At 54.7% G+C, this 12,260-nt stretch overlaps 1 protein-coding gene across 1 annotated transcript; it reads right to left on the minus strand.

Annotated features, from left to right (window-relative positions):
• Positions 1 to 3,759: 3,759 nt before the first annotated feature.
• Positions 3,760 to 8,404, minus strand: CDKN1B (cyclin dependent kinase inhibitor 1B). The gene is made up of 3 exons (XM_080346610.1): positions 7,470 to 8,404; positions 6,746 to 6,876; positions 3,760 to 5,494 (listed from the first exon to the last, which is right to left on the minus strand). Exons 1-2 carry the CDS (start codon positions 7,942 to 7,944, stop codon positions 6,755 to 6,757), a joined length of 597 nt encoding a protein of 198 aa, XP_080202736.1. The 5' UTR covers positions 7,945 to 8,404; the 3' UTR covers positions 3,760 to 5,494; positions 6,746 to 6,754.
• Positions 8,405 to 12,260: the final 3,856 nt, after the last annotated feature.

Raw genomic sequence — 12,260 nt, forward strand, 5'->3', positions numbered from 1 at the left:
AGTTTTCAATGTTTTTCCAGCAAAATCTAAGCAGAAAAGACCTCATCTGGGGACAGAGCAAAACAATTTGTACAATGTAATCTAATTATTTTACTGCAGACCAGACGTTTTGTTAAGGCCATTATACTGTGAGCATTTTCTTTTGGTGAATATTAAGAAAAAAAAAACTGTAACAAACAAGAAAACAGTAAATTACTTTTTAAATACAAAAAAAAAGTAATTTTAGAACAGAAAGTTGAAAATAATTAAACACCATAAGATATCAAAACAAAACACACTGACATTTCTGAAGTGGAAAAGTGGAATATTTTCTTTTGCAAATTAAATTCGGTGTTCCTTCAGGTTTTTTCAGCCAAAGCTACCCAGACGTACAGATGTGTACGGATGTCAGAAAACTCCATTTTGCAGTTAATTTCCCCACTTGAGGAAGAGGAAGGCTAGCTCCACATCTGTAAAGCGGTGGGTGTTAATATTGACTTTAAGGATGCATTGTTAGTACCTTTCCAGCCAAACGTCTAGTAGTGAAAAGTGGTCAGATCTGCATCCAAAATATTCCTGGTTAAGGAATGGGTCACAGAATCACAGCATGTCAGGGATTGCAAAGAACCTCAAAAGATCATCTAGTCCAATCCCCCTGCCAGAGCAGGAACACCCATATGAGGTTACCCAGGAAGGTGTCCAGGTGGGTTTTGAATGTCTCCAGAGAAGGAGACTCCACAACCTCCCTGGGCAGCCTGTTCCAGTGCTCTGGCACCCTCACTGAGAAGTTTCTTCTCATATTTAAATGGAACCTCCTGTGTTCCAGTTTATATGCACTGCCCCTTGTCTTATCATTGGTTGTCACCAAGAAGAGCCTGGCTCCATCATGACACTCACCCTTTACATATCTATAACCATTAATGAAGTCACCCCTCAGTCTCCTCCAAGCTGGAGACCCAGCTCCCTCACACTTTCCTCATACCAAAGATGCTCCGCTCCATCATCTTCGCTGCCCTGCGCTGGACTCTCTCCAGCAGTTCCCTGTCCTCCTTGAACTGAAGGGCCCAGAACTGGACACAATATTCCAGATGGGTCACATCCTTCTCTGGCACGGGAACATGCAGCTTTATGTAAGGGGGGGGCAAACCCTTCCTGCACCTCCCCCAGTGCCCGCACTGACACGAGTGGGCCAGGCCCACAGGCCAGGACGCATCCCCAGCCCCATAACCCACCCTCGTTCGCCAGGGACCCTCAGGGACGGCCACAACCTGTCCCCTCAACGCTGCTCTCAGTGCACGGGGACACCGGAGCCGAAGGCGCCTTTAGCCGCCGCCCCCGCGCCGCTGCGCCGGTCACCCCTTGGGATCGTTGCCCCACGGTGGGTGAGGTCAAGAGAGACCTTCTCCCCCACGGGCTCCTCTACCGCCGTGCGTGCGGGTGCGCTGCAGGCACGCCCGCCCGGCTATAAGCGCCTGCGCGCGGCGCGGCGCGCATGCCAGGGCGGGGGCGCGCCTGCGCACGCCCGCGCGGCGGGGGAGCGCGTTCCGCCCTCACGCGTGATGAGCAACGGCGTCAGCTGCCGCGGGTGGGGGGAAGGGAGGAGGGGCGGGAGCGCGCTTGCAGGCGTGCGCACATCTGCGTGTACGTGTGACTGGCGGCGGGAGGGAGGGAGGGAGGGAGGAAGGCCCCTTGCGCGCTCCCGCGGGGCGGCCGCGCCTATTGCATCAGTCGGGGCGGGGCCCAGCCTGCATTAACCGTCCGCCGCGCACAAAGTGCGCCTCCCCGCCCGCCCCCTTCCCGCTACCACCTCCCTTCCCCACCCCCCCCCAATTCTTCCCCGTCCCCGCCGGGCGCGGGGGGCGGCGCCAAGCGGAGGGAAGCAGCGGGACAAGGTTGCCTCCAGCCGCCCGAGGAGGAAACGCTGCGAAGAGGAGGAGGAAGCGGGGGAAGGGGGGAGGGGGAGTAAAATTTAAAAAATTCCTCCCGCCGCGCAGGCTGGAGGCTCGGCCCTGCCCCGCGCCACCTTAAATCCGCCCCCCCCGCCACGGTCGCGGCGCTGCGGGCCGCTTCCTCCCGCGGAGGCTCGCTGGGCTCCGCCGACGCCAGACCCTGCCGCAACAACAAGCCCCGGGGGGAGGATAACGCGCGCACGCATCCACCCACCGCCCCGGGGAAGGGGGTGCGGGGCGGGTTTGGGCGTGCACCCCCCGCGGAGGGGCGGCGGGGGCGTGTTTTCCCCCTTGGCTCTGCTGCCGGCTCCGCGCGTTCCCCCGGGGATCACCCGGCGGGGGGAGGACGGGCGGCCGGCGCCGCTCCCCCGGGGTGGTGCGGTCGCGGCGGATGCGGCCCCAGGTGAAAGCGGCTGGGGCGGCTCGCGGCTGCAGAGCGAGGTGAAAAGCTCCATCGGCTGCGACAACACACAAAAAAAGAACGTGGTCGATTTTTCAGCCCCTCTCGCGGGGAGGGGATAGCGCTCAGAGGGCAAATCCAAACCCCAAATGACCCAGCAGGCTGGATCCTGCCTGCCGCCCGGATCCCCTGCCCCAGTGTGGGGGCTCTAGCGCCGGCATTGGCTTTGCTCCAACCGCCCCCACCGCTCCCTTCCCACGTTCCCCCCCCTCCCGGCGGCGGCTGCACAAGGGGAGGTTTCGCTTGCGCCGGCCGCGGGGATAGGCCGGTTCGGGGAGGCGCCGCTGTTTGTTTGTTTTCCATCATGATCACTTTGTTCATTACAAAAAAAAAAAAAAAAAATCGCGAGGGTTTTCCACGTTTACCGGCCTGAATTGCACACACCGCCCGCAGCCCTCACCTCCCCCCCGCCATGGGGCGGCCTGGAGTCAAAGTGGGGGGGGAGGGCGGGATACCGGAGCGTACTGGGGGAGGGCGGAGAGCAGAGTGCTCGGCGATCCTTTGCAGCCGGAGGAAGAAAAGTCCATTGCAAACACTGGCTGTGCCCGTTCCCTCTCGGCCCCGGGACAAGCTCAGGGTGCCTTCTGCCCTAATCGGGGAGCCGAGATGGAGGCAGGGCGGGGGGGGGCTTTCTCTCCCGTTTCCCTATCCCTCCCCTGCGCAAGGCCAGCACAAACCCATGTTTTCGGGAAGGTTTCAGAGCGAGGGCCAACCCAGGCGCGGCCGGGATAAACAACAGGATCGCGTTGCACGGGGGAGGGGGGGAGGACCCGGGAGAGCGCTGGGTGCGACCTGCACAGGATTGTGCCCCGTTTCGCCCCTGTTTTATTCATTTATTTCATTAATTTATTTATTTCTCGAAAGCCCTCAGGATGCAAACGCCTCTCTTCCCCATCCTCCCGGCTGGGTGGGGGACGGAGGGCAGCGGGGAGCGGCTGGGGTCAGGGAGGACGCCCGCACCTTGCCGGCCGGGCGCTGAGATGGAGAGGCAGCGGGGATGAGCAGTGTGTGTGTGTGTGTGTGTGTACCCCCGCCCCGGCTCCCCGCACCACGGGGAAACACCACCACCCCCCTTCCCGGTGCCGTCCCCTCTCTCTGGCCGTGACCGGCTCCCCGCACATCCCCACCCGGCTGCTTCCACCGCGTTGCTCCACGGGGCGGGGGGTAACGCGGCGGTGCTGCGGTCCCTCCCGGGAGCCCGGTGGCGGAGCCGCCGAGCCGGTGGCGGGCAGGGGCAGGGGTGGGAAGGCCGCTGCCGCGCCCGTGCCTGCACCAGCATCTGCTGGTGTAGGGGTGTGCGAGGCGCCATCTTTGTTAGCAATAAACGCCGTCGTGGGAGAAGATCCACCAGGGTTCCATGTAAAGCTGTCGGACGAAGACGAAAGTTAACGGCACCGTCCCCGAGAGCTCCCTCGGGGGAAAGTGGGCGTAGCAAACCCGGAGGGTTTGGTGGCTCCCTGTTGTAGAACACGCAGCGGTCCGGCCCAGGAAGGTGCTAATTTGGGCTCGGGTTTTAAGCCTTATGAGCCAAACAAGAGAAGTGCGAGAAATACCTCGAGCTACCTATTTTTCTCAGGAAAAAAAAAAAAAAAAGGTGACAGAGGAAGTTCCACTCTTGCATTAAGAGTGCACATCATTCCCTGTTATCACAGAGAAGAAATGATGGCATGACACTACGGGTGAAGAGAGTGAGCTGCATTCCTTACTTTCACCTGCGCTGGAGACACAGGAAGACATACCCAAAGGAAACGTGCTGTATTTCTTGAAGGAGCCTTATTTCCTCCTGTGCTAGGCTGAGGGAGGTGGAAACACACAGTAATGAACATATTTCTTACATATGGCAGTTTATTGATTGCTTGATGTGAAACAGTATCAATCTGGATTTTTTTTCCCGCATATTACAAAAAAAATATTAAATTGGCTCAGTCTGCAATCCTTTAAGCACAGCCATATTAATTGTCAGAAAAAGGAAAAAAAAAAATAAAAAAAAAAATAAAACCACTAAGAAGTCTACCAAATAGAGCATTTACAAATGCACAAAAACATGCCACTTTGGCTTTATGGGGAAAAATATTGTCTTCTAGATTAAAAAAAAAAATCTTTTAACATAAATAAGTTAGTATAATTTCTCAGTGTCTTTACAGAGTTATGTACACAGGTACACTTCAAACATTTTTTTTTTATTTTTACATACAGGTACACAGGCAATGTAGAAATACTGTTTAAAGATGTAGTATCCCTTTTCCCTCACACACACTCACTTTGGGAAGTGGGTCAGATCAGAAAACAATATCTGAGATTCAGAGCAAAAGCCCTCCAGATTATTTAAAAAAAAAAAATAAAAATTAAAAAAAAAAATCAATGTAGCAACAGCATGATTTTACATGACTTTTACAGGCATTCAAATTTGCCATATGGATTTGAGGTTGGGGGGTGTGAACCTTTGCTACTACATAACGGGATCATCACAGCTCCCACCTTTTCAGCTTAGTTCACTAGGAAGAAATTTCACAAGTAGCCTGTAATAATCTGCTCTGAACAGGCTTACCACGATGGTACATTAAAAAAACAAAAAAGCGGGGGGGGGGGGGAGGGAAGGGACAAAAACACAGCAGACCCACTTAAAGGGACAATACATCTTTAAGGAATAAAAAAACCTACATTGCTTCTCTTCATACATTTCTTTGCTTGCTAGATTGTGAAAGCAAGTTCCAATCGGTCACCCTCTTCCACTCCCTCCCCCCTCCCAACAAGGTTTATGTGCTACATAAGGTAAAAACTATATACACAGGTAGTACAATGAAGCAAATAAGGAAACACCTAATTGCACAATGCTACATCCAATGCTTTTAGAGGCAGGTCTTTTAAGAGTGCCTAAAATTTTAGTGTTATTGTTTGCTCTTTTTTTTGTTGTTGTTTTTGTTTTGTTGCTGTTGTTTTTTTGTCTTTTTTTTTTTTCTTTTTTTTCAGTGCTTGTACAGGATCTCCATCCCACGGAGATCGGCGATATGTATTTTCGTTTCCACTACATCTTCCTCGCTTCATCGCCCCACGCCGCACCCGATGAACGAGGACGCGCGCATCCTCCGCTCTGCAACGGGGAGGGCTGGGGGGGGAGAAAGAGAATACGGGGAGGGAGAAGGCGATTAGAAAACGTCGGAAAGAAACGCGATCCGCGCCGCAACCGGTTCAAGCCGACACCGCATCCCCGGGGCGGGCAGGCCCAGCCCGGGCGGGGCCCCTGCGCTGCCCGCAGGCCCGGGGCCGCGCTGCTGGCACCCCTGCCCGCCGGCCCTCGGCCCGTTTTGGGCCACAACGGGGAAAATCCGGGCTGCGGGATCTTTTCCCTCCTCTGCAGCCCGGGGCTGGGCCCGCTCTATGTCCCCCGTCCGCCCCCTTCCCAAACAAGCGGGCGGTAGTAGCGGCATTTGCATAGCCACGCATGCTGACGTGCTCCTCCACGGCTCACCCCAGCGGGACTAATTTGTTGCAACTTCTGCTTTACAGCTTAATCTCTTTCTGCACAATCGCAAATCGTGTTTGTAAAAACCTCCCTCCTAACCTCGGCTCTGAAAACCGCCGGCGCAATTTACCAACTCCCTCCGCCCAGCCCTCACCTTAAAACAAAACAACAACAAGAAAGCAAAAAAAAAAAAGGCGTACAACCCAACTCCCATCAACCCGCTACTCCCTTTGCCAGCGTCTACAAACAAACCAAAACAACTGGTGGGAAAAAAAAAAGGCACAACACCACACACATAAAAAACCACACACACCAAAAAAACAACCCACAACACCCTGCTTAGCTCGGATTTTAAAGAAAATGCCTGGATTCCCCATAGACCCAACTTGTTTCTGCCGGGGTGGGAGGTCACCGCGGCGTGCGACGGCAGCGCTGACATTGTAGGTGAAAAAAAAAATTAACCAGGGTGGGGGGGACTAGACACACGGGAAGCCCCCCGAAATCCCGTCATCTAACATCATACACCAGCCACCTTCGCAACTCCGTCCCCTCCACTCGCACGGTCTTTGGGAAGAGGCCCTCCCTGCCTCGGGTCCCCAAGGGGAGAGGGAAGGCAGGGTCGGTCCCACCGCGGCCGGGGCTCAGCACCGCAGCCCCTACCCAGGCGAGGCCGCGGAACCCGGCGCGGCTCTTCGCCCTTGTTTTTTGTTTTTCAAACCCTGGGCGTCCCACCCCCACCCTCCACCACACCCCCACCTCCGAACGCTTGGGGAAAGCCACCCTTCTTCGGACAAAAAGACCCCGCAGAAGCGCATCTACCCTTACAGAAGCACTCGGGTCAACCCTTTCTCTCACTTATTTGCATCCTAATGCCAGACTCTAAAGGGAACCTACCTAAACGGTTTACGTTTGATGTCTTCTTGGGCTTGATTTCTTGGGTGTTTGCTCCACTGAACTGGCACTGGGGGAGTCTTCTGAAACCTCTTCTTCTGTTGTGTTGGCTCTTTTATTTTGAGGAGAGGAATCTAGGAGGGGAAAATTAAAAACAAGGGTGGGGGAGAGGGAAGTGATATTAAAATATTTTCCTTCGTTTGTTTGGCATCCGGGGGGAGTAGATGGGGCCGGGAGGGAATATTCCTGGACCTCCATCCATGTCAGCTATCGGCTACGTGAAAGCAAGCAGGGGGAAGGGAGATGGGCTTTTCTCTAGGTGAGAGATGCAAGTTTCCTGTTTTCGGCTAAAATCCCTGTCCGTATTTTGCTTCGCGTGAGCGTTAGGAACCTCCTCCCCCCTGGGTAGGAGGCCGGGTCCCCGCAGAGGGGCGACAAGAGGACGGGGTGGATGATCCCCGTCTAAGGGCTTCTCTTTGCAAATCATCTACCGGCTCCTATTTAACGCGAGACCCCCCCCTGCGGCTGCAAACAACACATGGGGGTTTTTTTAGGCGACAGGAGGTGGGGAGGAGGGGGAAGAGATACACCAAGCCGGTGCCCAGCGAGACACAGCCCACCGCGGTCAGGCCACGCGTGGCACGGGCGAAGGAGCCGAGAGCCCCGGCGCGGACACCAGCCGGGCAGGCAGAGAAATGCGCTGCCACTTTTCGCAAGGGTACGTTACCATCGGTGGCAGGTCTTTTCCTCTGCCCAGTGCACTGCTCTGCAAAGTCCGTCTGATTTTCAGAAACATCAGTCTTTTGATCTACACAGTGAGTGTCCTCTGAGATTCCCTGAGAGCCGACAAAAACCACGTTTTGGCAATTCCCGTTTACATCCAAGCTCTGGCGGCTGGCGGACTTGCAGACAGCTTTCAGTAGCCTGGGGGGTCTGAAGTAGAAGTCAGGCGAGCTCCCCTTCTCCACGGCTTGCCACTCGTACCTGCCTTCCAGCGGCTTGTGATTCTGGAAATCGAAATTCCACTTCCTCTGGCATGCCTCCTCCATCTCCTGGCGGTGCTTCTTCAAGTCCCTGTTTAACTCTTCGTGATTCACCGGCCCGAAGAGGTTCCTGCAAGCTGAAGGCTTCGGGTACTCCGACTGCCTGGCTTCCATGCGCTCCAGGGTAGGGCTCCCATTAGAAATACGGACGTTTGACATCTCCCCCCACCCTCTTTCTTCTGGCGGCGGTTAGTTTTGCTCGCTGCTCTCCCCCCGCCAGCCGCCGCCGCCGCCTCCTCCTCCTCTCCGCCTTTTATTTCTCGGCGTTCGGCGGCTTCGCTCCGCGCCTCCTGTCCGCGCTGCCCCGTTCTCCGGCCCCGCCTCGGCCCCGCTCACCCTCGGCCCGCGGAGAATGGGCGAGGAGCCGCCCTTGCATAAGCGCCGGCCCGGGGATGAGCCCCGAGAGCCGCCGCCGCCGCCGCCGGGGAGCCCCGGGCGGGTGGAGGAGCGGTGCGCGGCGGGGAGCGGCGCTGCCCCTCCGCGGCCCCGGCTCCGCGCTGCCCCGCCAGTGATGGTGATGCCCCCCTCGGTGGTGGTGTCCCCGCCGCCGCGTAGTAAAAGCGAGACGGAAAAAAACAAGCCCTTTTCTCGGTTGCCCAATATGGCGATTGAAGGGAGGCTGACGAAGAAGAAAATGATTGACAGGACGAGTCTATTTAAACAGCCCGGCCGAGCCATTGGTTACGGCGGCGGGCACCGCCCCGTCGGCCCGGCCCTACCTCGCCGCCGCCGCCGGCTCTAAAGGTGGCCCGGGCTGGGCTGGGCCGGGCTGCCGCTCCTACGAGCTGAGCGGAGCCGAGCCGAGCCGTGCCGTGCTGCGGGGGAGGCGAGGGATGAGAACCGGGGGCGATGGAGGCGAGAGGGGCAGGAAAGCACCGCGCTCCTCGCTCGCTGCCTCCCTCCGCAAAGCGCGGGCTAGGCGAGATTAATGCTCGCCACCCCCCTAAAAAACCCACCTCGTCCCGTTCCTTGCCCGGACTGTCTGAGTAATGGTGGCTGCTGGATACATTTTGATGCATTCGTGTGACAGGAGGCTCTCACCACTCTGATTTTTCCCGGGCTGGGCTTCTGTGACACAGCCCCTCCAGGTCCGGACTTGGGGGCAGGCTCGGGGCTAGTTGGGGGGGGGGGGCTGCCCCCCCGGGACGTGCGGGGAAAAACAGCACCCCGACCCCACGGCACCCCGACCGTACCGGCTGCAGAGCCCGGCTGGTGGCTTCGAGGCGGTAGAAGAGGAGGTGATGGAGGGAGGGCAGGATCACCTCTTGCTACCTTCTAATTAGAGAACGGACTAGGTGAAGAAACAGCTCTAAAAAAGTCTCTGCAGGGATTTCAGATCTCAGCAAGCTGGGGAAAGACAACAAAAGCATTTCTGTTTTGTCCTGTTTGTGTGCTTGGAAGATTAGATGATCCAGGAGTCACAGCCAGGGATTTTCTAAGCTACTTCCTTGGATAGCTGCAGCAGGTACTGTGGAGATCAGAGCAACATGATGTTCCCCCCCATACAACCTTGTCTCCAACCCTTGCTAGACAGGACAGCCACCTCAGTGCATTGCAGGACACTGTAAGTGCTCTCAGGTGCTGAAAGCTTTGACTTTTCCAGGGGCCCAGGTCCAGGGCCTGGATCTTTGGAGGGCTGGAGGCTCTTCACACCAATCCATCTGGCCAGGTGTCTTCTGCAAGCAGAGCAGCCCTTTCCAAATTTTGCATCTGGGGAAGTGCACACCAGTGACAACCTATCTCAACAAGGCAGGAGTCAACACAGCTAGGTTTAGCTAGCTGAGAGAGGAGTCAACTGGTTTTGCCTTGAAGACATTGATCTTTTCCCCTGTTATGTACTTACACATGCAGACTCATTCTGGTTCAGGATTTATAGTTTTGATGGACGACTGAAACCTTCACTGCAGTTGTTCTTGTGAACTGCTATGCTAAACTCTGCACTTACTGAGAGGGAACAAAACTAATACACAGTGCTCAAGCCCAGGCCACAACAGTTTGCTTGCCTTCATCAGCCCTGAAGTAGCAGCCTCTGGTCTCTGCTTACACCACTTGCCCAAGTAATTGCTGTATTGCCAGATCTGAGTTCGAAAAATAATGTTCACAGACAAAAAAGAAGAATACAAATGAGATTGTTTTAAAAACCACAAGGTTGAAATAAAATATTATACATGTTATTTTTATTTGTTTGCAGGGTTTTTCAGCACTCAGAAGTTGTTTTCCAACTCTTCTCAGCAACTGCAAGCTCTAGCAATTCACTTACAGAAAATTAAAGCTGACATTCTCATGTCTGCAGGAGTTGAGAAATTTTTTTGAAGTTGCAAGTCCATAATAAAACTGCATCAGCTGGCAAAGTGGGGACTATTCATCTGCTTTCATTTGCAGGATTTCATTTTGATTTCTCCAGGCTTTCCTGTCTCTGACTTCCAAAGCCACTAGCAAGGAAGTGCCATTTCAAAAGTCTCTTCACTTTCCCTGTCAGGTGTGGGACACTTGGCTTGTTTTATTGATCTACACAAGAAAGCCATCGTACACTAAGAAAGCCATGTACAAAATAAGTCCTGGGGCTCCCTGAAGATGTCCAGGGCTCACCCTACTGATGGGGCCTGCCTGCTGGTAACCTACTCAATGTCCCGCAAGTGACTTCTCAGATAAGGAATTCACAGTCTCTGCTCCCTCAGAGCAAGTTACTGTAGGACAAAAACCTTCTTTTTTGTTGTTGTTGTTCTGTTTATACCTCCCCTAGCACAAGGGCCTGAGACTAACCCCCTAGATGCTGTACAAGTATATTGAAACGAAGAATTAAGGCTGGGGTGGGAAAGCATCTGCATTCCTGGAGCATCCGCATCCCTGGAGCATCCGCGGCCGCAGGGACCGAGCCTGAGCTCAGGGGTCTGACTCGGACCCCACGGCCCTTTCAGCTTCCTCCCCTCCTCGCCTGTATTGCTTGTCTCGGCAATCCACCTTAAATCACTGCGGCTGCAAAGGAGAAAAAGGCTGTGTCTGCAGCGACCTTGCCATGATCTAAAGTGTTTTGTTTACAGTCAGGCACCCCCGATGGCCGCAGCAAATCGTGAGAGAGGCCCGTAGTAGCAGCGAAGCGTAAAAAAAAAAAAAAAAAAAAAAGAAAAAGAAAAAAAAAGTACTCGAGAGCTCTGGAGTAAGGATCTGGAAAGAGCAGAGCGCCATCGTCTTGCCAAAGAGGGGTACAGCAGCGGGGCTGTGCGGGGAAGGCGGTGGGGATGATGGGGGGAGGCGAGCTCTGAGAGCGAGCCCAAAGTCCGTGCCCGCAACTGGCCAGTTTTTCCTCTCGCTGTTGCCATTTAAGCTGAAGATGCAGCCAGCCAAAGATCGGAAGAGAGGATTAGAGGAAGAAAGGAAAACAACACAACAACAAACAACAAAACCCCAATCAAAGCTTGGAGGAGTGAACCAGGAAGGAGAGGAGGAGTGTTTATAGGGAGGTCTGCGCGAAGAATGTCCTGGCTCCTCTAACAGCCTCTGAACACCCTGTCCCCTTTCTTCCCACACCCTGCTCCTCTTTCGCGTTTGGGCTTTTCCACTGGCAGAGTTGCTCGCTGTTTTTCTTTCCTCCAGAACCACCTAGACAAGCTTCCCATCCTCATTTTGCCCACCTTCCTTCCCCAGCACTTTATAAGGTTGTCAAGTGAACAAGCAAAGTGCATCTGAACTGTACACATAAAGAGGCTGGGTTGTTTGGGTTTTTCAATATTCCCTTGCAAATAACAGTGAAATTGGAAATAATACCTTAGCTGCTCCACATGATGCAGCTTCCAGAGCTGAGGATAAAGAAGGCGGGGGCACAGTATGACCCATTTGAAAGCTGGAGGCTGAAGGAAGTTTGCTTTTCGCCTGCCTCATCTGTTACTGAACTGATGCTGTTTCCCCACACCTCCCGTTTTTCAGGTAAAGTGCTGCTGGTTTTCTCAAGAGATGTGGGGTGAGGCCACCATGAGATTTCAGGTGCAGACCCTGAGAATTCACTTGAATGCACTGGTGATATTCACAATGTGCTTAACAGAACCCCATCCTTTCTGGGCAGGATTAAGGCCCGAGGAGATTCAGCAGCAGAAGTCGTGAGGAAGGAGAGAGGCTTGAGCCATTTTAGTTTACAAAAGCCCTGGGATATCATCCAGCAGTGCCCAGCACTGGAGCAGTGCCGAGGGCGTGCTAGGAGATGCCAATCCCCCCCCCCGCATGCCTGGTTGTAGGGACATGTGGGGACATCATGGGGACATGTGGGAACATCATGTAGGGACATGTAGGCAGCGCCCCTGCTGCCCACCCTGCCTGCAACCCCCTTGCTTCAGGCAGGAGGACTCAGTGTGGGCAGGAAGCAGGTGTGCTGCCCATGCCGCGGGGAGAGGCGACAGCCAAGCCGAGTTTAAGACCTTTTGCTCATTTGATATAAACTCTAGAGGGAGCCTAAGGACAGAGATCAGGCCAGCGCCAGCGCC

The sequence above is a fragment of the Nesoenas mayeri genome, assembly GCF_963082525.1.
Source record: "Nesoenas mayeri genome assembly, chromosome: 1".
NCBI lineage: Eukaryota > Metazoa > Chordata > Aves > Columbiformes > Columbidae > Nesoenas > Nesoenas mayeri.

What these genes read in the sequence shown, in the direction of transcription:
- CDKN1B (XM_080346610.1), bottom strand. Translation starts at nt 7,944, where the DNA reads ATGTCAAACGTCCGTATTTCTAATGGGAGCCCTACCCTGGAGCGCATG. An exon ending in GAAAAGACCTGCCACCGATG is followed by an intron (nt 6,877 to 7,469) that starts GTAACGTACCCT and finishes TTCCCCTCCTAG; the next exon opens with ATTCCTCTCCTCAAAATAAA.